The sequence below is a fragment of the Notamacropus eugenii genome, chromosome 6 (genome assembly GCF_028372415.1).
Source record: "Notamacropus eugenii isolate mMacEug1 chromosome 6, mMacEug1.pri_v2, whole genome shotgun sequence".
In the NCBI taxonomy this organism is placed as follows: Eukaryota; Metazoa; Chordata; class Mammalia; order Diprotodontia; family Macropodidae; genus Notamacropus; species Notamacropus eugenii.
The window spans coordinates 294,148,413-294,173,126 of record NC_092877.1 but is presented as its reverse complement, the minus strand read 5'-3'; the positions used below and the strand labels follow the sequence as shown (position 1 = coordinate 294,173,126).

The 24,714-nt window shown below is 37.0% G+C and overlaps 2 protein-coding genes across 9 annotated transcripts in view; one reads left to right on the top strand and one right to left on the bottom strand.

Annotated features, from left to right (window-relative positions):
• Window positions 1-1,303: 1,303 nt before the first annotated feature.
• On the bottom strand, window positions 1,304-23,892 carry LACC1 (laccase domain containing 1). 6 transcript variants are annotated; one of them, XM_072617162.1, is made up of 8 exons: window positions 23,314-23,484; window positions 20,517-21,111; window positions 19,945-19,998; window positions 16,212-16,390; window positions 15,096-15,261; window positions 10,447-10,672; window positions 9,160-9,339; window positions 1,605-1,736 (listed from the first exon to the last, which is right to left on the bottom strand). In XM_072617162.1, the coding sequence occupies exons 2-7, from the start codon at window positions 21,055-21,057 to the stop codon at window positions 9,165-9,167; spliced, it is 1,341 nt and encodes a 446-aa protein (XP_072473263.1). In that variant the 5' UTR covers window positions 21,058-21,111; window positions 23,314-23,484; the 3' UTR covers window positions 1,605-1,736; window positions 9,160-9,164. The 6 variants fall into 6 exon arrangements, with proteins under 6 accessions (XP_072473265.1, XP_072473263.1, XP_072473266.1 ...); XM_072617161.1 differs by lacking the exon at window positions 1,605-1,736 and adding an exon at window positions 6,453-7,166; XM_072617164.1 differs by lacking the exon at window positions 19,945-19,998 and having other exon boundaries at window positions 1,304-1,736.
• The window catches only part of CCDC122 (coiled-coil domain containing 122), a 43,604-nt gene continuing 42,444 nt past the window's right edge, over window positions 23,555-24,714 (top strand). For all 3 annotated transcript variants that reach the window (XM_072617169.1, XM_072617167.1, XM_072617170.1), the window contains exons 1-2: window positions 23,555-23,641; window positions 24,093-24,227. The gene's annotated coding sequence lies outside the window, so the exon portion shown is untranslated. The remainder of the gene's footprint in view (window positions 23,642-24,092; window positions 24,228-24,714) is intronic.

Sequence of the window (24,714 nt, the reverse complement as noted above, 5' to 3'; positions counted from 1 at the left end):
ACATTTATTCCTTTGTCGTCAGTCTGATGATTCGACCCTCTAAGCTTAGTTAGATTGGTCTCCAGACAACAAATGCATAATCCAACTCTGGACTTGTTTTGTTACTCAATATTGATTTAACGTTAAGTTGAATGCTCTCTATCTAGGCTGCTTTTAAAAAATTGTTTTCATTTTTGTACCCCATCCTAGATAAATGCTATTATTAACCTAATAATCATAGACTTTAAGCAAAGATTCTTCTGAATACTTATAATTAGATCATTTTGAATAGCTGCCTACAGAACAGAACATCCATAAAGATTAATAAAGACTTTTTTAGGTTTCTGTCATATGTAAATATATGTACGTGTACAAGTGCAAGCAAGTACTCCTATATGCATTTGTATATATAAACATATATAATACTTCAATACATAGAGACAAATATGTGCAAAGATTCTATTTGAGAATATGACACCACATCAAATACCTTTGTGAAAAACGTTATGTAACAAAACCAGAGATGTTTTGATGAATTCCCTGGAACAGACAGGATGGGCCTCTTTCTATTTAACATGCAGTCAGTAAAATTCCCAAGATATCATTCAACAGAGCAGAGAATGTGAATTCAATTAATTGAATGAACTCTAATATACTTACATACTCACTTTAGTCATGGCTAGCGCTATGAGCACCAGGACACCTGCAAGCCCCATAGGAAGCCAGGATCTTATTAAAATAAACATCCTTTCATTAATCAGTACTTTTCCTCTGATTCTTACTTGCCTTTCACACTTGAAGTCCTTTCAATAAGCAACTTATTGGTAATTATGAACACTGGATGTTGGACATTTTGTTTTGAGAAGAATTTAGACTTCTAGAATTTGAATACAGTTGATGGTGTGACACTTGAAAAAATCATGATTATCTCTTTAAAGGTAGCCTATGTAAAAGGGCATAGACACAGAGAGAGACACACAGAGATATTCAGACTCAGAGAGAGACAGAGATGGAGAGACAAAGAAGACAGAGCTGTTAAATCATATTTCAAATTAGAACAAAATTGCTTGATAGTCTACTAATTAGTACCTGATAGAAGATACCTGGAAAGCTGACAAAAATCCACTACCAAGTGTGTGTAAAAAGGATCAAAGAGTTTTCGCTAACTATAAGCTTAAGACAAGTTAATAGCACGATGGTTACGAATGTCATCCTAGAAGGCATTCCTAACAATGTTCTGTGTACTTGTCAAACAGTTGAACCTGGGTTACTTTTAAAAACATTAACAAAATAAAGTATATCAATAAGAGGCTGACAAGAGACATGAGTCATCTTGAATCTGTTGTCATATGAGAAACAATGGAGCTGCAGATGTTTAGCAGGAGAAAGACACATGCAGTACAAAAGAATAGTCTTTAAATATAGCTTATAATAAGCTTAGTAAAGCTTAAGATTTCACTAAGACTTTTGGAACATCCTGTATAACAAGGGCTGCCATGTGGTTCCAAAAGATAAAAAGAGAATCAATGGATAGATATTAAGAAACGCTGACTCTTTGTTTTGCTGCCACATAAAATCATTCTTCGACAATTCACCACGCCCTGGAGGTGACTGTTGTTCTGGAAGGCTGATACAACAAAAACTCTGGCAAGCTCCACCAAGAACTGGAAAGATCTTGAGTATAGTCCCATCCGCAAAAACAGCTTCTGTCCCTTGAGGACAAGGTTGAATGAGCAAGGAGCTTATCAGAAGTAGACCTGCAACAAAGGAAATTCTTTTGCTCAGGTAACCATAAAATGACATTTTTGATGGTCTTTTTTAATCTTATGCAATCTTGTTTTGCATGGCAGAGGGGTGAAATGCATGTGGAGATGCTAAGAAACATAATTTTAAATAGGAGATACTTTTACCTCTGACGGTAGAGTCCCTCTGCCATCCCCCTCACACTATCATTCTATATTACTCCTTCCTTTCAGAGCCAAACTCCTAAAGGCCATCTGCTTAATCTCTGCTTTTTCATCTCCCACTCAATTTTCAGCCTCCTGCAATGTGACTTCTGATTCTGCCACTTGAATGAAACTATCATCTTTTGTTACTAATTCTCTCTCTCTCTCTCTCTCTCTCTCTCTCTGTACCACATTCATTAAGCAGAACAAGTCCCCTTTGTATCACACATAGTGATTTGCTGGTCAAGGATCTGGGTCAATTATCTATTAATTACTAAATTCAATTGGTTGAGTTGTTTTTCTCAGTACTGATGGTCGTTGGCCTCCCTGTCTGACAATATTTTCAGCATCTTTTGTTGATGTTCTATGGCTACAAACCATGGAGCAACACTATCTCCTAAGAATAAATATTTTGAGTCAACTAAGGGGAAAAAGAGCTACATTGGCAGAATTAGGGCACAACTCATAAACAATGATTGACTTGCTTGCAAGTTGTGTAAGAGATATCATTCAAAAGATGTAAAGATTTAAAAAGGAAGTGGGTTGGACAGCCATTATGCTGTAGAGGACCCCACATGATACAACACTTACAGGAAGGCACCCAGCACTACGGATGGGCATTTAATGTAAGATTTATAAAAGAATGTGGACAAGAATCATAGGATGAAAAGGATAGTCAATAAGTATTTAAGCATCTACCATGTGCCAGGCAATGTGCTAAGGGCTGGGTACACAACAAAAGGCCGAAGATAATCCCTGCTCTCAAGCTCACTACCCAGTGGGAGAGCCAACAGGAAAACATCTATGTACAAAGTACATACAGAATAAATAGGAAATGATCAACAGAGGGGAGGTACAAGAATTAAGGACTAGGAAAAGACTTCCTTCAGAATGATATGATCTGTCCTGTTGGAGTATCTATACTGCTGAAAGCTCAGATCCATTAAAGTTTTGTATTAGGAAAATTTTTCTAACAATTTAGGTCATCCAAAAATGGAATGGACTGTCTTGTGAGATAGTGATAAATATGAACTATATCACCATCAGTTATCTATTACCAGAATTATTAAAAACAGAGGTTGAATAATTACCTGTCAGATGTAAGAGAAAAGTAAAAGATTATAATCTATGGTCAATTACAACTCTTAAGATTTCGTGAATTCTGTGTGGCAGAGAAAAAAAGGAATGTTTTAGAAATAGAATTCAGACTCGACCATTTTATGGAAGCCAAAAATTAAGTTTCTGGGATATTTTAAGGTCAAAGACATTACATTCTTTAGCCTACGGTGGGCTTATATTTTATAGCTTCTCACTCACTCTGTTCCAACACTACTAAACATTTCTCAAATCACTAATACCCAGGTCCTCAAGGGAAGTTGTGACAGAATCCACACATCATATTTTGCAGATCCTAAAAGAAATTGCTAGAACCTAGACGGATGAGCAGTTATTGACTTGCAAATTCTCCCTCCAACACTCAGTAGCTGTGTGACCTAGGGCAAGTCACTTAACTCCTGGGCTTATTTTCTCGCTTGTTAAATGAGGGAGCTAGACTAGATGACTACTGAGGTCCCTTTCAGCTCTAAATTGATGAGCCAATGATTTAGAGGAATCACTCAGGGGATGGTTACAGACTGAGCAAGTCAGAGTTTCTAATAAATCTGACTTTACTTCTTTTGGTTAAATCCTTAATAGAATCATACATATTTAGAAATTTTTGAACGAAAACTACATGAACACATTTTTTTCCTTTGATCTAGTTCTGTAATTTCATTGGTATAGAGAATACTCTGTGAAGAAACTGCCTTTGCCAGTGCAGATCAGCAACTGTAATGCTGTTTAAAGAATGAGAGTGATGGACACTGAGACATTAAGTGACTTGCCCAGAAACAAATAAGTATGTTTTAGTGCTAATTTTAAAAAAAAAAAGTATTGAATACTATATTTGTGTGAACATAAAACACTTGAGAGGGCTTAGTTTAACTGAAAGTTTATTTATTTAAAACAGAGAATGGTTTCATGAGAGATGTCCAGTAAACAAAACACAAAGGTGATAAAGAAATACTTTACAGAATCTTTAAGTCACTCTTCTAGCCAAATGAAAGGAGACACAGTTTGTTCCAAGCTTACAAAAAACAAATCCTAGCAGCATTACATTTATACTGACCCCTGGTGGTGAGGCCACCTTACCTTTACATGTTAATACAATATTAAGTACAGAAAAATTAACCACTACACTGTTTTCAGAATATCAAATGTAAGAGACAGTGCTACTCATAATAGCTAACACTCCCTCCAAACTCAATCATGTCATGGGCACTCATTTTACTCATTCCTCAGTCTAAATCTGCCACCAGAACGTTTCCCGTTTCCAATGCCATCGACATTTATAAAGCACCTGCACAACATACTCTGCTGGTTTCTGGAAACATGAAAGCAATGAAAACCTGTCCCTGCTCTTAAAGAGCTTACACTCCCCTGGGGAAGAGATACAATATGCTAACAGACAAGCACACATGACAAGCTGGAGAAGAGGGAGCAAACACCAACAACTAGGGAATAAGGAAAGGTTTCGAATGGGAGCTGAAAGAATCATTCAGCAAGGGATTCAGAGCAGCAGAATTGAGAAGAAAGTACATTATTGTCAAAGGGGACAGCAAGCAAAGACTAGGTAAAAGATGACAGGAAAATATCTACAATTAACAACATTAACAGTCACATATAGGAAACAACTTTCAGAAAGCAACAATGATGTCCTCCAGAAAGAGAAGCATACAAAGTGAGAGACTTCGTTCTTCAAGCTGTACTAAAGTGTGACTTTCTAAAGATGAACTAAGTCTTTTTAGTAGTCACTGCTGACACAGTACTTTCCCCTCAATGCTGAAGAAAAAATATATTCTATGATCCCATGATTTTATATCAGAGTCAATTCAAGCTTATCTATATTGGCAAAATATGGTTTGTGAGTCACATTTTCTCTGAGTTGGACCAAATATATCAAGTACTTTTATTAAATGACTTCTTGCTGAACTGGAAGGAAAAGAAAGAGTAAAATGAGGTATCACTGTATTAACACAAGATTTTTTTCAGGTTAATTATTTTAAAATGTAAGATTGTAACAATGGATTCCCTACAAAATCTTATAACTCAGTTATTCTTATAAGTGCTGCATACAAAGAAGTGAACAACAAATCTAAGGATTATGGAAGCCCATAATGGTAGTTTCAAAATGCTGTGTGACAAAATACATTAAACATCTGTTTGTTATGTCTAATATACTTTCCTAAAATTAATTATTAGATAAACATTTTCTGAGAGCTCATTCTAAATATGGACAACATGCTGTGTTAGGTCCTGTGGGAAATGTAAAGATGCTGACAATCTAACAGAGAAAGAACATGAACACAAATAATTACACATAAAGTGGACTGTGATAAGTGCATGCAAGAAATATAACGTGCTAAGAAATTCCAAAAGAGGGGGAAAATCACATTTGGCTTGGTACGGTTAAAGAGGAATATAGCACAGAAGAAAATCCGAGGAGGCTCAAAAGGACTAGGAAGAGACTCACTTGATACAATCTATGACAATTAGCGATAACAGTTAATATCAACATGATACTTTACAGTTACGAAGCAATTTACATTTGATCCTCAAAACCTATGAGGTAGGCAATAAAAATATTATCCCCATTTTACTGATGGGGAATCAGGTGTAAAAAGATTACATGCTTTGTCTAAGATTATGCAGAGAATTAAACTAGTAGCCTGAACTCTGCTCTCCTGACTCTGATGCTGCTTAACATACACAAGAATAATGAAAGCAATCTCAGAGCTTTATCGTGGGAAGGGGTACGCTATTTGGCATAGGAAAGCACAATCAGAAAAGAGAGTTCTTGCCGTAAAAATCTTTATCACTGTGAAGTGGTTTAACATCAAAACAGATACAGTTTTACTGATGGGAATATAACACTAAAAATGCTAAATAACATTAACTACCAAAAGCATGGGGCTTTTCCACTCACAGCTGAAATCTCCTCTCTCTGCTCTCTTCTCCTATTAGAGGGTGGAAAGCAGTGGTTCCTGGAAAGCAGTGGGTATCTCACTTTTCTATTTATATCCCCAGCACTTAATAACACTCTTTGTCCATAATAAGCATTTAATAAGACCTCCCCCCCCCACCTTTATATTCTTTCTTTCTTCTAGATCATACTGACTTCATATCAGTTCTAAAAAGAATTAAATAAATTTACTTGGTTCAAAATGATAATGAAAGTACAAATTTTCCTGAAGATAGATCAGCTTATTTTTGAACTATCTAACATTAGGCAAGTCAAAAAGCTAAGCTTTTTCTTATAGGCAGAAGACCCAAATAAACAGTCATCCCAAGGGCATTTAATGATGAAACCAGAACCTTATTGTTATTTACTCCCCCAAAATAGTGATCAAGTGAATGTTATTAACTCTTGATCCACATACCTACTTTCCCCATCTAAAGAAAATTTCGTGATAATAATAAACACATTCATTGAGAAAGGAACAATAAGGCTTTTACAAATGATATTTCACAGCACACATTTACAATATCAAAATTGACTAAAAGGTAAAGAGAACACAAGATTCCATTGAACTTACTGTGTGACTATAAACAAGTATTTAATACAGTAAAGCAAGGCTCTCTTCCAACAAGTTGTCTCCCATATGTACAGCAAAAGCATTTAAGATATAAGAGATAATGTTGTTAACTCTCTGCTTATAAATATCAGATGGGTCATAAAACAGAGAAAGACTTGTTTTTGACAAAGATGTACATAATTGTCATGGAGGAGCTCTAATATAGTCAAATGACAGAAATGGAGAGGTGGTGCACATGGTGTGCAAGAGCAATGTGACACTTCACAAATAAGGAATTATGCAAGAGGAAGGGCATAAAAGAGGTTATCAGAGAAGTGTTTAACCGAAAAAAAAATGGCTGTCATGTTGCAAAAAGTGGGATAACTAATGGATAGTCTACATACTACACTGTTATCCAAAGAATACCTAGAAGAATATCTGTCAGGCCCCTAATTATGAATTAATGGGAATGTCTGGATTCGAATCACAAGAAGGGCAGGCAGGGAGGGGTTATAATCTGCATTGCTGGAAAGAATGTTCACACTGATGAGATCCCAGGACCACAGAATACTGGAACCGGTTTTATAAATGGCCAGGAAACAACCCAGGCAAGCATTCCAGCTTGTACCTGTAAAATATAATGTCATCAAATACTAAAAAAGGCATTGCTTAAAATATCCAGAAAAAGCATACTAGTAGTGTACTTTCTGGTAGCATGCATCAAATATTTATAAATTCCATTAAAAAGAGGAAAAACAAGTAGATATCAAAATTTTTTTCTTTGTTAAATAGTTAACTACATTCTTAAAAGTTACTATGAAGAAAAATACTGATGCATATTCACAATGGTGACTATATTTTAGCCTCATAACATAACTGAAAATATGGGAGTGGTGGAATAAGAATGGAATGCTATTCATTGGAATTTGCTATTTGTTATGAGAAAAAACATCAATGCAGTTACAATGTTGCTACATTTCTGTGAGTTTGAACATGTTTCTCCAATAGATACTAACTTTAAAAATCAAATTCATTTTCTTGTATTATCTGCAAATAGTTCATAAAAATCTGGCTAAATGCCAGATTATTTTGCACACCAGTCTAGTATTTTAATAAATAACTGTTCAAAGATTATTCCTTCAACTAGTACACAGAAAGATAAATGAACTCAAAACATGAGAACTTTATAGTCTCAACAAATTTTACTTCCTGCTGTCCATGTTTAATGAAAAGGTATGATACACTCATTACTACATGTCCAAGTAAATTAGGTGAGTTATTATTAATATGTAAACATACTTTTTTTGGTAACTGATGTTAAAAATACGAGAAATCTTAATTGTTAGACTACAGAAAAAAATGAATTTTGAACTGTTATATCCTATTAGCAGAGCAACTTTCTTCACGTTTTCAGTGTTGTTCTACAAAATCTTAGTGATGACTGTCAGTCTAAATTCACTTAAGGCTGCAATTCTATTATTTTTCATTTATATTGGACGACTAAATTCCCCCCCGCAAGTGTCACAACAGCATCTGAGTAGTCTGATATACTCAGCAGAATACTATTTAACCCCAAGGACAAGCAAGATTTTAAGAATGATAAAAACTGTATGAGGAGAATTCAATATTCTTCAGTTTCTCCTCTAATAACTACTGACATTTATAGCTCAAGGATCAAAGACGTCAGAACCAGAGAGGACCTTAGGTATCACCCAATATAGCCCCCACATTTTATTTACAGAGGAGGAAATCAAAGCTGCCGAGCTGTTCAGGGACTTGCTAAAGTCCCTGAATGAACACATTAGCAGAATAGAGACTAAAACCCAGGCTTTCAGACTCTTGGGCCAGTGCTTTTCCCACTTTATCAGCTGCTGCTTCCTTTCTGTCAAGTTTCTAACATCCTCTATCTTCACATATATTAAAAAAAAGTCTTCAAAATGCTTTAAAAAGAAATGCAGTACATTTAAAGAAACAACAATCCTTGAGCACTCACACAAGATTTTAAAAATCACAGACTCTATACTAATCTTGAGAGAGGTAATATATGATATTTCAGTGAAAGCTGTAAAGGACCTTAAAGGTCACCTAGTCCAAATTCCTTTTCTTTACAGAGGGAGAAACCTAGATCTGCAGAGGATAAGTGATTGTCCCAAGATCCCACGGGCAGAAAGAGAGCCAGGGGCCTTCGACTACAAATTCAACACTTGTTCCACAAAGGGAGGCCTCCACAGGAAATACCTGAATCTGAATTGTATCTCTTGATGCATATGAATTGTGTGATCATAAATAAATCACTTAATATCTATGCATAACAATACTAGCACTACTAAGCTCAGTAATGAGGAAAGTGATTTAGAAACCTAAAAGTACTACAGAAATGGGAGTTATAATTATTATCATTATAATCTATTAACCAAGAAAAGAGGCAGTGGTCCTTCAAGAATAAGCCTGTCACTATGATCTTTGTATATCGAAGCAGACTCAAATTAAACTTCTAAATATTCCACAAGTATAAAAGGAAATTTGTTATGTAATTATTAAGGACTTATCACAAAAAACCTTAATTCACAAAATCCCTTAATGTTTTCTAACTGGGTTTGGTAAAAACAAAAAGAACTTACCATATTCACTCTCTAATTAATATGAAGCCTATTTGTGACCCAAAATTAATGCCGTCCCGGACATGAGAGAAGAACATATCAGGATGACAGGATGTACAAAGGTCAAGATGTTGGTTCTGGTCAGACTTAGAATCACCTTGAATATTCTGAGGAAGAATTCCTCCTCGTTCTAAAAGAATACTTAAAATAAAAAACAAAGATAGGCATCAACAATTTTTATGTCAAGTAACCAGGATAAATGTGTGTATAAGGTAGCTGGTATATATCGTTTTAGTAAAGCTCTACAAAAGACAAAGGAAATTAATTACATTTTAATTGTGATACTTGGCCCATTCTGCAAGTGGATTCTATATCCTTAATTAATGAGATAACAGTGCAACCTTCCATATTGTAACTCTATAGACTTGTTTTAAGTAGAAAGCTTCACAAATAACAAAAAGTATTTGAAGAGATACTTCTAAAGCAAATTTAAAGATATTTTTATGCAAGGCTCACTCACTAGGCTAGATTCAAACATTTTAAAATTGTTTATAAAAATCATCTGGCCCTTTTTTCTCCTCACTTTCTCTGACTTGATTTTTTAATAAGAAAAACAGTTAACAAAGAAGTAATAGTATATACAAGGCCATAAAGTAATAAGGTTGGTTCTTAAAGCCATATGTACAAATAAGCTGCATTCTTTTGTATTTGTCCAAAAAAATCTTTGCAGCTAACTTTCCTTCTGAAGACAAAAGCACAGAATCAAACACTGACAGATTAATGCCGCTAAGTGCAACTGCAACCAATTTTCTAATGGCAGTAATAATAAAACTCAAAAAATTCAAATAGCAAGGCTCCAGAAAAATATCTTTAAAGGTTTTATATCATCCTAGTTATATTAAACTAAAGAATCACATTCCTCTACCCAGCTGATAATAAAAATGTTCTCTGGTTATGAGCTTAAACAGATCAGCTTAATGTTTCACTATCCTTGGGAAACTTTAACCTATGTATTACCCATGATTAAAAGCAAACTTTGATTTGTCTACCTAGAACCTTTTAAAAAAATGATTAAATCATATACCAAATATTTCTCTTTTTCCTTTCAAATCAAGAGGTTTGCAAAAAGTCTAGGAAAAAATTTCATTTTGTTTAGTTAGAACAGGTTTCATGTTTTATCTAAATTTTTGATGTAACTGAGTTCTCAGCTAGTTGATGTCAGCATTGTGAATGTCTCAAGGATACCATTTTGGTCATATAATGAAAAAGCTGGTATTTTGTCTTCTACAGAAAAGAAATCAAACTTACCGAGTGGCTCTACGTATGTCAACATAGGGATCTGGTGAATCAACTAGTCTTACACACTGAGGGTCAATATTATAAAAGGCTTTTGCTGAATCTCTCGGAAGAGTAAAACAACAAGGTCCCACTGAAGGGCCCATTACAACAAGAATATCTTCCAGGCGACAGCCATATTCTGCTACCAGAGCATTGACAGTAGCCATAGCAACTCCTAACAACGTACCCTTCCATCCTAGACAAGAGTAATGGGAAAATAGTCAAAATCTGGAAATGCTGGACAATTATGGTTTGAACAGTACTTCTCACATTATTGTAATATCAAATCAACTTCACAGTGTTAGTTCATGAAAAAGGAATCATATTCCAATACAACACCAAGACTAGAACATATGAGAACAATGAAAGCAATCTTCTGAACTCTGCTTAGGACTACTGGGTCACAAGGTTAAGGATAAAAATGTGACAAGACTGAAAGGAAAGAAAATACTTAATTACCCTGAGGATTACTGATTTCATCCAATGCAGGTAGAAAACATTCTACACATCAGAAGTTCCTTGTAAAAAGCTCAGGCCAGCTTTGTGGGTAACTGGCCTCTCCAAATTTACCTAGGCTCATTATTGAATGATAGCCACACAGTCCCTACATAGTCAGACTCACAGCCAATGCCTTTCCAAATTGGTAAAACCTACCAGAAGTCAAACTCTGCCCAGTAGGAGGGTACAACACAATGTCATCAGAATAGGACTTAAGAGAAAGTTGTTACACATATGTTATCAATAAGAATGGGATGATTTGACGGGTCTTTAAAAATACAAGATAATTATTTTCTATATAGAACAGAAAGAACTAAACAAAAAAGAAAGAAAGAAGAATATTAGAATATTAAAAATAGGTTAACCATATACACTGGTTAATGTTGAAATAATTTTTGACAGGAGACTATGATCTGAGTGGCCAGGACCATCAGTTGATATTTAATAAATGTCAAATATGTGCACAGAAATATATTAGGAATTACAATTGGAGTTCTACCTAAAGGCAAGAGAATTAACTAGATGACTCAGTCTAAAGAGTCTAAGATAGTAGAAGGCAGGATTTTATACAACAGAGAATAGGTTAGGAATTGACCTGGGACTCCTTATACAGAATCATAAATGAGAAAACTCCCTCAATGAAAGAGCAGATTCATACCTTCTCTGCTTAAATAGAGTTCTCTTGCATTTAAAAATATAAAAACCATTCTTAGATCATTGGTCTTACAGAAACAGGCCAACCCTTGGTCTAAAGTATTGAGGGGAGAGGTTATGTGACTGATTTGTGCAGGATCATATAGCCAATGTGTCAGAGGCTGGAAATAAGTCCAGGTCTTCTGGGCTTCTAAGTCAGTTGTCTACCCACTACCCCCATACTGCCTTTTTTATGCTATATAAAAGAAATAATGAACAGTTAATTGAACTTTATAGATAAGTATGCTGCATGTACAAGCGTGAAGACTCAGCTTCAAGAAGCTACATCTTTCATAGATTCACTGAACATGTTGATTTGACAGAAATTAGGTAGTGTGGTAATATATGTACTCTAATTATAATCTATTTACTACAGTACACTAAAAACAGATGACCACCATTACAGGACCCAGGAAGAGGGGAAAAAATGTAAGAAAAATTATACGTATGTATAATTTCCCATGCTATTTACATTTATTTCTGCTTTTTATTCTAATTTATCATACTCTCAGATGGATACTGCCTCTAAAAATATACTAAGATGGAGGTTCAGTTCTGAAAATTATAACATCCACTAATTGCTTTTGCTTGTCAACTAATATTGGTGCTGTTGTCCAGTTGTTTCAGTTGTGTCCAACTCTTCATGAGGCCATTTGGGATTTTCCTGGCAAAGACAGTGGAGTGCTTTGCCATTTCCTTCTCCAGCTCATTTGACAGGGGAGGAGCAGAGGCAAACAGGATTAAGTGACTTGCCCAAGGTCACAGAACTCTTAAGTGTCTGAGGCCAGATTTGAACTCAGGAATACGAGTCTTCCTCACTCCAGGTCTAGCACTACATCCGCTATGCCACCTAGTTGCCCTAATATTAATCATTTTAATCTGGAACAAAAACTTCTTAGTCCTATCTTAAATCCTTTAATCAGACTCTTTTTTTTCCTAAGAAATGCTCTCAATTCACAGAACTATTTATGAGAACTTCCAAAAAATGGTAACATGATAAAAAAACAAAAGTATCTGCAATGTAGATTCTATTTCATAGTCTTACTTATCACTTCATGGCCCAACCCTAAGGAGGCAGTTTCAGAAAATATCATTTTATTACACAGGGATTCCTACAACCTGTGTGATCATGGGCTTTCAGATCCAGACTATATGCCCACTATGTATATTGTGGGGGGTGGGTCACATCTGGAATGTTTCTAATTTCATAAAGCATACCTTGTAAACCGTATATAGTAAACTGATGCTTCAAAAAAAAATACTGATTTATATTCATCATAAACCAGGTACCGTAGACTATTTTCAAAGTAGAACATGTAAATAAGGAATCTGATTAGTGCTCCTCATGTGCAAAATACAATTTTTGGAAAATGCAGGGGAGTTTCCATAAGCCCTTTAGTTATTCTCTCAGACTTTAGTACACTTACTTTTCAAAAAGAAAAATTAATTGAACAGAGGGCCATAGATAATGTGCTTTGGTCTACTCTTGAGGAGAGTTGCAGTACTAGATTACAGCCCTTTAAAAGTAAAAAAAAAAACAAAAAAACATAGAACATGAATTTCCTACATCCAAATTATAACCCTACTTCTAAAATGCTAAAGATGAATTCACTGACCACCTTATATTTCATGGGTAAATTGCTTTATTTCCTTTTTAAGAACCTGACTGGTTATATATCTATGTAAAGGACTTTACTCTCAAGGACACCTTGCAATTGGTTATGTACTATTTCTCTCTATGTGGTCTACATCTTAAATATTTTAACACCTCAAGAATTTCCAGTAGAAAGTAACTGTTTTTGTCTTTGTATTCTTAACGTTAAGAAAAGTGCTTTGGGAGCAAGTAATAATTAAGGTAACAACAAATGCTTGTTGAATTGAACTGAATTTAGACTTCTGAAGCAATAAATAAGATCTAAATTTTTTATCAGGAAATTGGGATACAGTAAACCTGTGCTCCCCAGCAATGTTCTCTATTTAGCAAATCTGGCTACAAACCATCAAATGCCACTGCTGTAACCAAGTAAGAAGCATCCCAAGGTACATTCCTTTTCTCAGTGCTATAAGGTCTGAAGCCCAAAGTAGTGGACTGATTCGTAAAGGTGAAAAGAGACCTGGTAATTCTGGCCTATTTCCTGTCTTAAGATCCTTTCATTCATCCTTAATTGATTGCCTATGTCCCCAACAAAGTTTTTCAATCCTTCTCTTCTGTCCTGAAACCTTCCTCACACCTCCCCCTTTCCACTCTCTTAACAAAGAATCTCACCTTTTATTTTACAAAGAAAATTAGCATCTTAAAATTAACATAACTCATCATATTTCACCCCACACCCAGCTTTCAAAACTTTTCTCTTTTTGTCAAAAACACCACCATTTTACCAGCCTCTCAGGTTCAGAACTTTGGTTTTCTCCTTGATTCCTCTCTTACTCCATTTACACAACAGCAAAATCTTGCTGCTTCTACCTCCACCACATCTCTTGCATACAACCTCCACTTTCAAGTAACATAGCTATTACCCTAGTACAAGTCCTAAAAGCTTCTTGCTTAGATTACTGCAAAAGCCAAAATTTTCTCTTTTCCCTCTCCTACAGTCTCTCCTACACAATGCTGTCAAAGCGATTTCTTTAAGCATATATCTATGTCATTACCTACTCAATAAATTCCAATGATGCCCAACAGTCTATAAACTTCTCTAATTTTAAAGCCCTTCACAAGCTTGCTCCAACATACCTTTCCCACAACAATGGACATTACTTGTCCTCTCACACTGAGATTTAGTCACACTAGCTATCTCTTAGTTCCTCACACACAACACTTCACCTCCCTCTTCTGTGCCTTTGTACCTGCTGTCCTCTATGCCTGGAATGCTCATCCTTCTCCCCTCCACTTCCCAGAATTTCTCTGTTCCTTCAAGAAGCTCTTCAATTACAACTTTCTATCTGAAACTTTTCTGGAAGCCTTCAAGTGCTGGTTCCTTCCACTCCAACCACCTTTTAGTTAACTACTTCATTTATTCTCTTCATATTTATTTTGTATATACTTCCATATGCCCTGCTATCTCATGTATTAGAACGTAAGCTTCTTGTGAGTAGGGATTGTTGGATTCAGCCTATCTGTAACTAGTTTTGAGCTCAGTGCTTAAGACATGGTTACTGATTGACTCATACTCAAATGCAAATCTACATACTTTTCTAAAAATCTAAAAAAAAAGAGAAAATTATTCTCTTCCCCAACCCATAAGTGACAAGTGATCCCTGCTGTTAAGAAGTTTTTTTAATGATTATTTTCAATTCTTTAAGCTATCTCCTATCTCAATATAAATATATCTCCTATCTCAATATAAAAAGCACTGTCCAATATCCACAAAACCTTAAATACTTTATGATAACAGGAGCTGACAATGAAATAAAGAATGAAATATAGTTACCAGAATGAGCAACACCACATGCTTTTTTAACAGGATCTGCAAAAACTAAAGGTATACAGTCTGCTCCAAGAGCTGCTATGGTGACACCTCTTTGGTTGGTTGTTATTCCATCATAAGAATCAGGCTCCTTCTTGCCCATTATCCAGACACCATTGGCATGATCAGTCTAATGACAGGGAAGATTTAAGGCAAATAAAGAAAAAAGAAGTTTTAAAAGAGAAATTAATTAATAACTTGGAATGAAATGATTATAATATACAACTACATTACCATCTTAAGATTGCTTTTACACTATTAAGTCCATGAGATATCTGACTCTCCGACCCAACTACTAGGTGCCCCTGGACCAACAAATCGTATCTTGATATAAAAATGTAAAACAATATAATTTTAAAACTTTTAAAATGGAAATTTCCATAAATTTTAAAGGAAAATTAGAAAACCATTAGGTCCCAAAGTAAAAAATTCAAACAGAGGAAATTAAGTGGCACAGTGGATAAAGTGTAGTTTCTGGAGTCAGGAAGACCTAAGTTCAAATCCACCCTTCAGCCATTTAGCTATGTGACGTTGCATAAGTCACTGAGCTTCTATCTGACCGAGTTTCTTCAACAGTAAAATGGAGATAATAATAGCAGCTACAACTCATGGTTGTTGTGAGGGTCAAATGAGATATTTATAAAGCAGGAAGCACAGTGCTTGGCACACAGTAGGTGCTTCATACATGCTTGCTTCCATCCTTCTAGGGACACAGGCTTTGTTGGGAAAAGGTATCTATCTTTTCAATGATGGTTCTGTTTGCTTCTGCAGCTACTGGAATGAACTCCCTTTGTTTTTAACAATACTCAACACTCTTACAAATCAAAGATTAGCCAGTGAAGCTATGTACCAGTAGGATCAGGTCCTACACTAACCAGTATGGTCCTATAGTACTTTTAGAAGGCATTCCAAGTGGCAAACAAATACTACGTAATTTATCTATAGGGTCTGAGGTGTCTTATTGAAGAAAATCAAGAGTAAAGTTCCTTAGACTATAAGTGGAAAAGCTAAAGCAAAAGTAGCCTGATCAAAAGTCACATGGTCAAATTTAATTTTTGCATCCGTGAAGCAACAAAATACCTTTATGCGGTGAAATTTTTCAGGATCAAATCCTGCCGCTTGAGCCAATCTGCGCAGATTTTCTTGAACGACAGCTTTGGGATCTCTACGCTTAGTACTACTGAAGAGATTGAAAGAACTGAGCGTGGGTAGGTAAGATATCCCACCTGTCCTGGTAGTGAAGCCATGTATGAAAGTATCTGTTGAAAATATTAAGTAAAAAATTCAAAATAAATTCCATACACAAAGACTAATACTTTACAATGCTCCTATTAGATGATATTGATAAGGGGCACTGATCAGATACCACCAAGGGTTTTTTTTTTAAGTCTATAGACATATATATAAGACCATATATAGCTACATATATATGTAAGACTATATAAGCTATAGACTTCCTATAGCTAGGAAGGATTGGGCTAAACAAATGGGCCTGAGTTGATCTAGTTTAAAAGGCAATGGAAGTCTTCTGAAAATCATCAAAGTAACTACTGATACATCAATAAGCCATTACCATGGGCCTTCTCTTGGCTGTCAAGACTACAGGCTCTGGCAAGTTACGCTTCTTAATCATTAGACAACCTCTCCCACCATCCCTTAAACTGTTTATTTAACCGGACCCAGAACCTAAGTACTTATACATCAGAATCTTTGCCCTGATAACATACTTTCCAGTAACTGATCTAATCTTCCCAATTTAGCTATATCATGATCTATACTGGCAATCTTTGTAAACAGCTTATCCCTCATGTGGTAACTGGCTAACTGGCCCAGCTGTAATAGTTTATTCCAAGCCAGTTTTGTAGGATGGAGGCTAAAACAATAGAAATTCAGAACCTGTGCCCTACACCAAGTAGCAGAGAATAGTTAGCAGAACAGGAAGATGCAAGTGCTATACAAATCCTGGTGCTGAGGGCCCAGATACTTCTAACAAAGAAGACAGCTCATATATACGCAATAGGGTTTGCAAAGTTTGCCCAAGCCCCAAGCCAGAGATAGATAATGTATGTATTATTTTTCCTTGCCAGGTTCTAATGTATTTTCCCAAATTTATCTACTTCCTCTTTAGTTTCTAGTTCCACTGATCCATATCCTTCAATTTCTCCCCTCAGGAAGTAAACAGTCTATCAAAGGGTTAAGATAAACAATGCTATGTAATATTATTACAATTTATATTATTAGAGAACTGCAGTGTAATGTGAGGTCCAAGAGGAAAGACTGTCACCAATTATAATAGAAGAGGCTTCTGAAAAAGAAGTGGCAGTCAAGCTGGATTTTAAAGGATGGACAAGAATTCACAAGTTACAGAAAACAAGGAAATTTAAGGAAAAAGAAACAGTATAAGCAAAGCCAGTGCCAAGAGACCCAAACATGCCTCACCACAATCAGAGCACAGCAGAGTCATTTTTTTGGAGTAAGAAATGAAAGATAGGGTAATATTAAATAATAGTGGATAAAATACTATCTGGAATGACATAACAAAATGATCTTTTGAACTCTGACATAGGCAGAATGAGCAGTACAAAGACTCATGAACTTATAATCATACACTCTGGTAGGGATTACTTATCAGTAACTATGGACAAGTCAATTTACAATTCTCTCCAGACCTCAATTTCATCTATAAAACGATAAAATTAGACAAGTAGGATACTTCCAGCTCAAAATCTAGATTTTAAAGTGACTTCATCAACAGTATGTTCTTCATAGCTGAGTTAATGAGACAGCATGCCAATAAGAAGGGAATGCAAGTTACTCAGTTAATACTATTAGGTTTTATTTTTTTTCCTTAATATCTAAGAGTCTCATAGTTAGAAATCCTTATTCTCTCCTTCAAACCAGAGAGGGAGCAGTATTTTCTCTCAAACATGATAAAATCCTTCATCCCCTTTTCTTTGAGGCAGGTTTATGCTATCAGTGACCAATCTTGCCAAATCAAGAGTGGTATATTGATTTTACCCAAATTAGATATGGTATTTTGATGCACATAAATGTGGTTATATCTTTTACATAAGCAACAGAAATGAGGTTATTTTATACTATGTTCTATAGAAGCAAACAATTGTCAGATAATGCTTTAGACTAGTAGTCTCAAAGTTTTTTTGATACCACGATCAGTAAAAAAAAAAAAAAAAAACTGTGTATGTGCCCCAATATATGTATATTTATTTGTTCATAAATTACATACAACTGCTATTACATACATTATAAAATAAACACAAACAGAAATTGAAAATATTTTATTAAAAGTACAAAATCTCCTTTGATTTTACTTAAAATTATCAATTTAATGAGAGCAAAATTAATAAATGTTTCATTGGTCTTGAAAATTTTTGTTTTAATGTTTTGTATAAAGCACTTCAAGATCTGGTTGTAATGTCAGTTTATTTAGAAACTTGTTTTTAATGGCTGCCGTAACTGAAAAAGATATCCCACAAAGTCACACAGATGCAAGTACATGGCTCACAGTGCTCACTACATCCTTATACTCATTAGTGCTCTAAGTATAGAGATACATTGTTACAGGTGACACACTGTTTTCAGCAAGTTGGCAAGGAAACAGGAAATAATCAAAAGGAAAATACTGATAACATGGATGAAGGCAGTGGTGTAGGTATGTCGGAGAAAAGCCTGAAATTGGCTATTGTGGGTAACAGAATGGGATCCATCTTCCCACCACCTTACTGGTTGTTATGGACTCCACACTGAAGAATACTGCTTTAAAAAATGTGAATGTTAACTATTATTCATCCTCTAATGGGGGGGGGGGGGTCATCTTTATCAAATAAATTATTTAAAGTCTAGGAAAGAATATATAAAAGTGAATATACCTAGGAAAATGTTCCAGTATCAAAGAGATATAAAATCTAACAAGTGAACTACATTTATTTTGAAATATGTTAATCATATCCTGCTGACACTAGCAAAATTATCCAGAGATTATTTCTAGGCTTGCCGATGACATTAATTTCCAATTTGTAAAATGGCAATATGGCTCATGCTACTTTGTTTCCTAAAAAGAGGGCTGTGATAAAATTGTACATGTTGATACACTGTCAAGTTATCAGTAATCAATAAGAATTTACATACGAAACACATGCCATGCATTGGAGATAAAAATAAGTAATGAGACAGTGAAAAATGAGCTGGATTTGGAGTCACAAGACTAAACTCCTACCTCTACCACTTCCCATTTATGACTGAGCTATACTGTCTATTCACGGAGCCCCAGCTCCCTTATCAGTAAAATGAGGAGTTTGTACTATATGGCCTATAAACTCCCTTCCAATATGAAAACCATGACCTTGTTATTCTTTTAACTATATATAGAGATTATATACAAAAGCTCTACAAGGGGAGGGAGAATACAAGAGCTGAGTAGATCAGGAAAAGCTTCAAGTGTTGCTTAATTTCAGAGATTTAAAGGAAACAAGGAACTCTTAACAAGTGGAGATGACAAAAGGTGAATTCCAGGAATGAGCACAACCAGCCCAAAAGCAGAGAGACAGGCTGTGGCTCAACCAGAGTGTGGGAAAAGGAACAAAACATAACAAAGCTAGAAAGGTAGGTTGAGATCAGGTTGTGAAGTACTTTAAAATGCCAAGCGAGTTTATACTTCTTCTTACTAGAGGCAAAAGAGAAACAGTGGGGTATACTGAGCAAAGAAGTGACATGGTCAGACTAATACTTCAGGAAAATTGCTCAATGCAATACCAAGCACAATTCCAGATGACCAATTAAGACGGCTACTTACTTTCTGACAGAAAGATCCAAAGATTCAAGATCGTATTTTTTCCCCCTCTCTCAACTGGAGGAATAGGAAAAAGAGAAAATAAATGCTTTTGAGAGACAGAAAATCATTCTGACAGTGTGTGAAAAAAGGATTGGAAAGGGGAGAAATTTGAAGCTGGGAGACCAATTAAGAGGTTCTTGCAATAACCAAGGCAATAAATGATGAGGGGTTGAACTAGAATAGTGGTTGTGACATGCTCAGAAAATTCTGCATTTTTCTACAGTATCTTTGGTCATTTTTTTGATACAACCATAATTTAACTGACCTGGGTACTCCCTCTATCAATGAAACCAGAGAGGGATGCTCAATGTGATGCTTTTGTGATGCTCAATAAATAATTACTGAGTGAATGAATATCAAATGAAGATTATCTGTGTGTGTATGTATGTGTGAGGGTGTGTGTATAGACACACTAATAAGCCAGGAAAGAGATCAAACCAAGTAGAGGAGAGGGATATGGAAAAGGTTAGGTGAGTGCCTAAAGAGCTGACTACAAACACACATGAAAAATAAATGGATATAACCTAAAATACCTGGGATCAAGGAAGATGTGAGAATGGTGAGTTCCCCCTTCAGTCCCGGTAGACTTCTCAAATATGTTTTGATAGCATTCTGGATTTCTTCTAATTCTTGGTTTGTAACAGTATTTAGCTCAATGGATTCTTTTATCTGACTTTCTCCCAAATCTAGTTGTAAGTCTTCAAACTCAAAATGGTAAACATCAGTGAAGAGTTGATCAATAAAAACTTTCATTTGTGCTTTCCTCTGTAGTGTTGTCATTATTTTAATACTACTCAAATTTTTTTCATCAAGCTTTTGCTTAATTGTATACAAGGTAGCAGCCATACTGGAATTACTTATAACCTCAAATTCCACTGGAAGAATTGGTAAACTATTGATCATTTCAAGTTCACTGTCATTTTCACATGTGAGATTATGACAATGCATTATGCAAAGGAATTTAGCTTTTGCAGCATGCAGGTACTGGACAGCATTCAGTGTTTTTAGTAGCACACAATTACTCTGTGAGTTCAATTTCAAACCAAAGAAATCGATCAATACTGCTTCTGTCATACTTGAGAAATGTTATAAAGCTCCTCAAAAAGAATCCTGTACCCAATAAACTACCTATAAAGAAAAAATATAACACAACATACAAATTATTCAACAGTTACAGCAAAAAAAATTGTGTATATTTAATTTTAAAAATTAGATTTGGATATCAAAAAACTAATCCATTAAATAATATAACCACTGAAGTAATACCTCCCTTATTTTCCACATAAAAATTTTAAGTATTAACTAAGGAAAAGTCCTAGGATATATTTTTTTTTATTATAGGTAGTTAGCTTTGACAATATCTTTAAAACTGACAAGACTGACATATAATGTCATACTCCTTGATGTGAATCATATCCAGCATCTGGGCCAGATTTCAGCTCGGTCACTTACTAGTCAAGCCATTTTAACTTCAATGAGTCTGTTTCCTTATCTGTATCATGAAGATGAGATAACAATACTTCTAACATGGACCCCAGAGGGTTCATGTATAGATCAAATGAGATGCAATAAATGAAAGTGTTTTGTAAATCAAGAGTTACATGTTGATGTTGCTTAGACATTTCAGTTATATCCAACTCTGTGACCACTATTTTTTTTGGAGGGGGTGGAATCTTTGCAGATATACTGGAATGGTTTGCCATATCCTTCTCCAGATCATTTTTTTTTTTTTTTTACAAATGAGGAATTGAAGCAAATAGGATTAAGTGACTTGCCCAGAGTCACAAGGCTAGGAAGTGTCAGAGGTTGGATTTGAACTCCGGAAAATAAGTCTTTCTGATTCCAAGCCCAGTGCTCTATCCCTGTACCACCTAGCTACACCATACCTTACATTTATTAAACTTCAGTCCAATGAAATCACTAGTTTATAAATTATTCTTCATCATAATGAGAATAGCTCATAGGGATTAAAGTTTTACAAAGTGCTTCACATACATTACTCTCATTTGATCCTCATATAAAACCTGTGAGGTAGGTATGTTATTATCTCTATATTACAAATGAGAAAACTGAGACCCAAAGAGGTGAACTGACTTGCTCAATATCATCCAGTTAGTAAGTGGAAGTTCTGGAAGTTAAACCCAAGTCTCTTTTCAACTCTTCCTATGGGCTTTCTATTACCTTTCCTTAAAAGGAGAACAGCTAGTAAGGAAATCTTTCTTGTTTTATGTGTATAGAATGGTGTATCTACATATATGAAAACAAACATCTTGATTAAATCAGTACAGACACTGTAACCCTCTTCTTCCTTCAACCACCAACAAGGCACTTTTTGAAGGCCTCAGACTGGACCAAATCACAGCCCTAATTCTTTATCTAGGCTGTACTGTGCCATGCCCTTCTTCTCACATCCCACCCCACTTCTCACTCCCCAGCATTGTTTATTTCCTAAAGTACTTAATGTTTATACTTTCCACTCTTTATCTAAAGATGCCCTTGCTGTTAATTTGTAACAGAAATTTACCTAAATACAAATGGGAGGGCAGGTGGGAAAGAAAAGTAGTGAAGGGCGCAGTGACTTGTCCTCCAGTCCTCAGAGGCAGTCTGGCTGCCTTCTGCTGTATTTTTCCTTTTTCCTACTGCATCAAGGGATCAGGGATGATCTCAGTTTCCTTCTTACTGCTTTTAAGGTAAGCCTAATCTTAGATCCCCCTCAAAATACATACATGGATGTGTGTATATGTGTATACGTAACATGTACACACATGTATCTCAATGGATTTTATACATCTATACAGACAGGGGAGATTTATATGTATGTATGTATAAAGATCTAGATATGTACATATCTATCAGTATACACCTACAGTTCTACGTAAATCTGAACAGATATTACAGAATAGGTAATATAAAAATGTCATGCCACAGATACGTGATTAGATTATATATAATCGCTGGTGTCATTCTTAGGGATCCCGATCCTTCGGTCCGGGCTATGGGGGCCCACCCCTGAACTTGACCTCATCCCTCGGCCTTACGGCACCAAAGCTCCTGTCCTCGCGGGTGTCCTCAAACTTGGTGACATTTAAGCTCCTCCAGTTTTTCACCCCCGTGCCCTGCCCCGCGGGGGTGGTGCTGGCTCCCGACCCGGTCGCTGTTGTGGGGGTCAAGCCCTAAAAATTAATCCCAGGAAGCCGTGACCGGGTTACGGGCACAGGCGGTAACGATGCCCCCGGCTGGTGCCACCGTCCTCCTGACTCACACACAGCAGGGGCTCGCGGCGGCTCCCAGTTACTTTACTATAAGCACCCACGGGTACCCCATACTTACATCCCAGGGACGCGCGTAGGGCCCACTTCCACGCTACAGATCAACCAAGGCAGACTTCCGGCGAGGCCCCATGAGCATGCGCACTCGTCTTCGCTGGGCTCTGGGGACGCGTAGCTGACGGCACTGCACAGTACGTCTGGCCGGGTAAAGATGCCGCAGCACTTCCGGCTTGGGAATCAGAGCTTCCGGGATGCGCCACCCCCTTCCCCCCACACCCACCTTCACAGACCCCAGCCCCAGGCTTGGCCTTGTCTTAGAGCCTCCGAGAATGGGACAGGAAAAATAAATCTCGAGAACTAGTCAGGGCTAAGGGAGCTGGGGTGTGGAGGTAGGACTCACCTGAGAGGCTGGGACCAGAGCGGGAGGGGGGAGGGATAACCAGGGGGAGAGGCGGTAGCGAGAACGAGGCTAAGGGTCCAGGGGAAGGGACTGAAGGTCGAGAGTGAGTATGGAGAGGGTCTGGCCCTGGCGCAGCCGATGCGAGAGCGAGGCTGAAACCAAAACGGGAGCGGGGAGAGAGCGAGAACGAGGCTGAGTCCAGGAGGAGGGGACTAAATTGAATCGGGAGAGCGAGGCTGGAGGAGGCGTGGCAGGAGGGCGGGGGAGAGGGTGGGGCCGAGGCGAGAGCGAGGCTGGAGGAGGCGGGGCGGGGAGGCTGGGGGAAGAGGGCTGGCCCTGGGCGGGGCCGAGGCGAGAGCGAGGCTGGGCGAAAGCGAGGCTAGGCGCGCTCTCTTCCCCCTCCCCCCCCCTCCCTCCGCCTATAAAACCCCGCCCCTCAGGTGTGTGAAGGTGAGGCCTCTGGGGCCGGCCGCGTCCTGTTTTGCACCCGCTTGACCGGCTTCTTGAGCGCCGCAAAGCAGTCGGTGTTCTCAGGCCTCCAGCCCCGGTTCTAGACCCTAGTTGTGTGAGAGCTGGTAAGTGGTTTTTAACCCCCTCCGTGGGCCTCAGTTTCCACAAAAGTCGATGAAACAAAATGCCCACTGTGTGCCGGGCGCCAAGTGCCGAGGGTAGTTTGCCCGAACCATACAATGTGTAGGTTGGCAGCATTTTTAAATAAATACCCTAGGAATGGCCTGACCCATGCGGAGTGCGGTGGGACGGCCTCGGTCCCTGAAACCCAGGGTCACGTGATCCTTCTTGGCCGCCGTGTCACCCTGTCAGCTTAGTTAGGATCCTTCAGAACTACCGGCTGAGAATTCATCATTTTTGGAAACAAAGGGAGCGTTTGACCATAACTCCCTGTCTTTTGTTTGTGAAACTGATGTTTGGAACTCAGCCATAAAACCTGCTGTAAATTTACATGTCTGTGTGAATTAAATGTCATCTTAGTAGATTCAGCCCAACGTTCTACGTCTATTGATAGATTCTATATAAATCTATGTAGGTGTTATACAATATGAA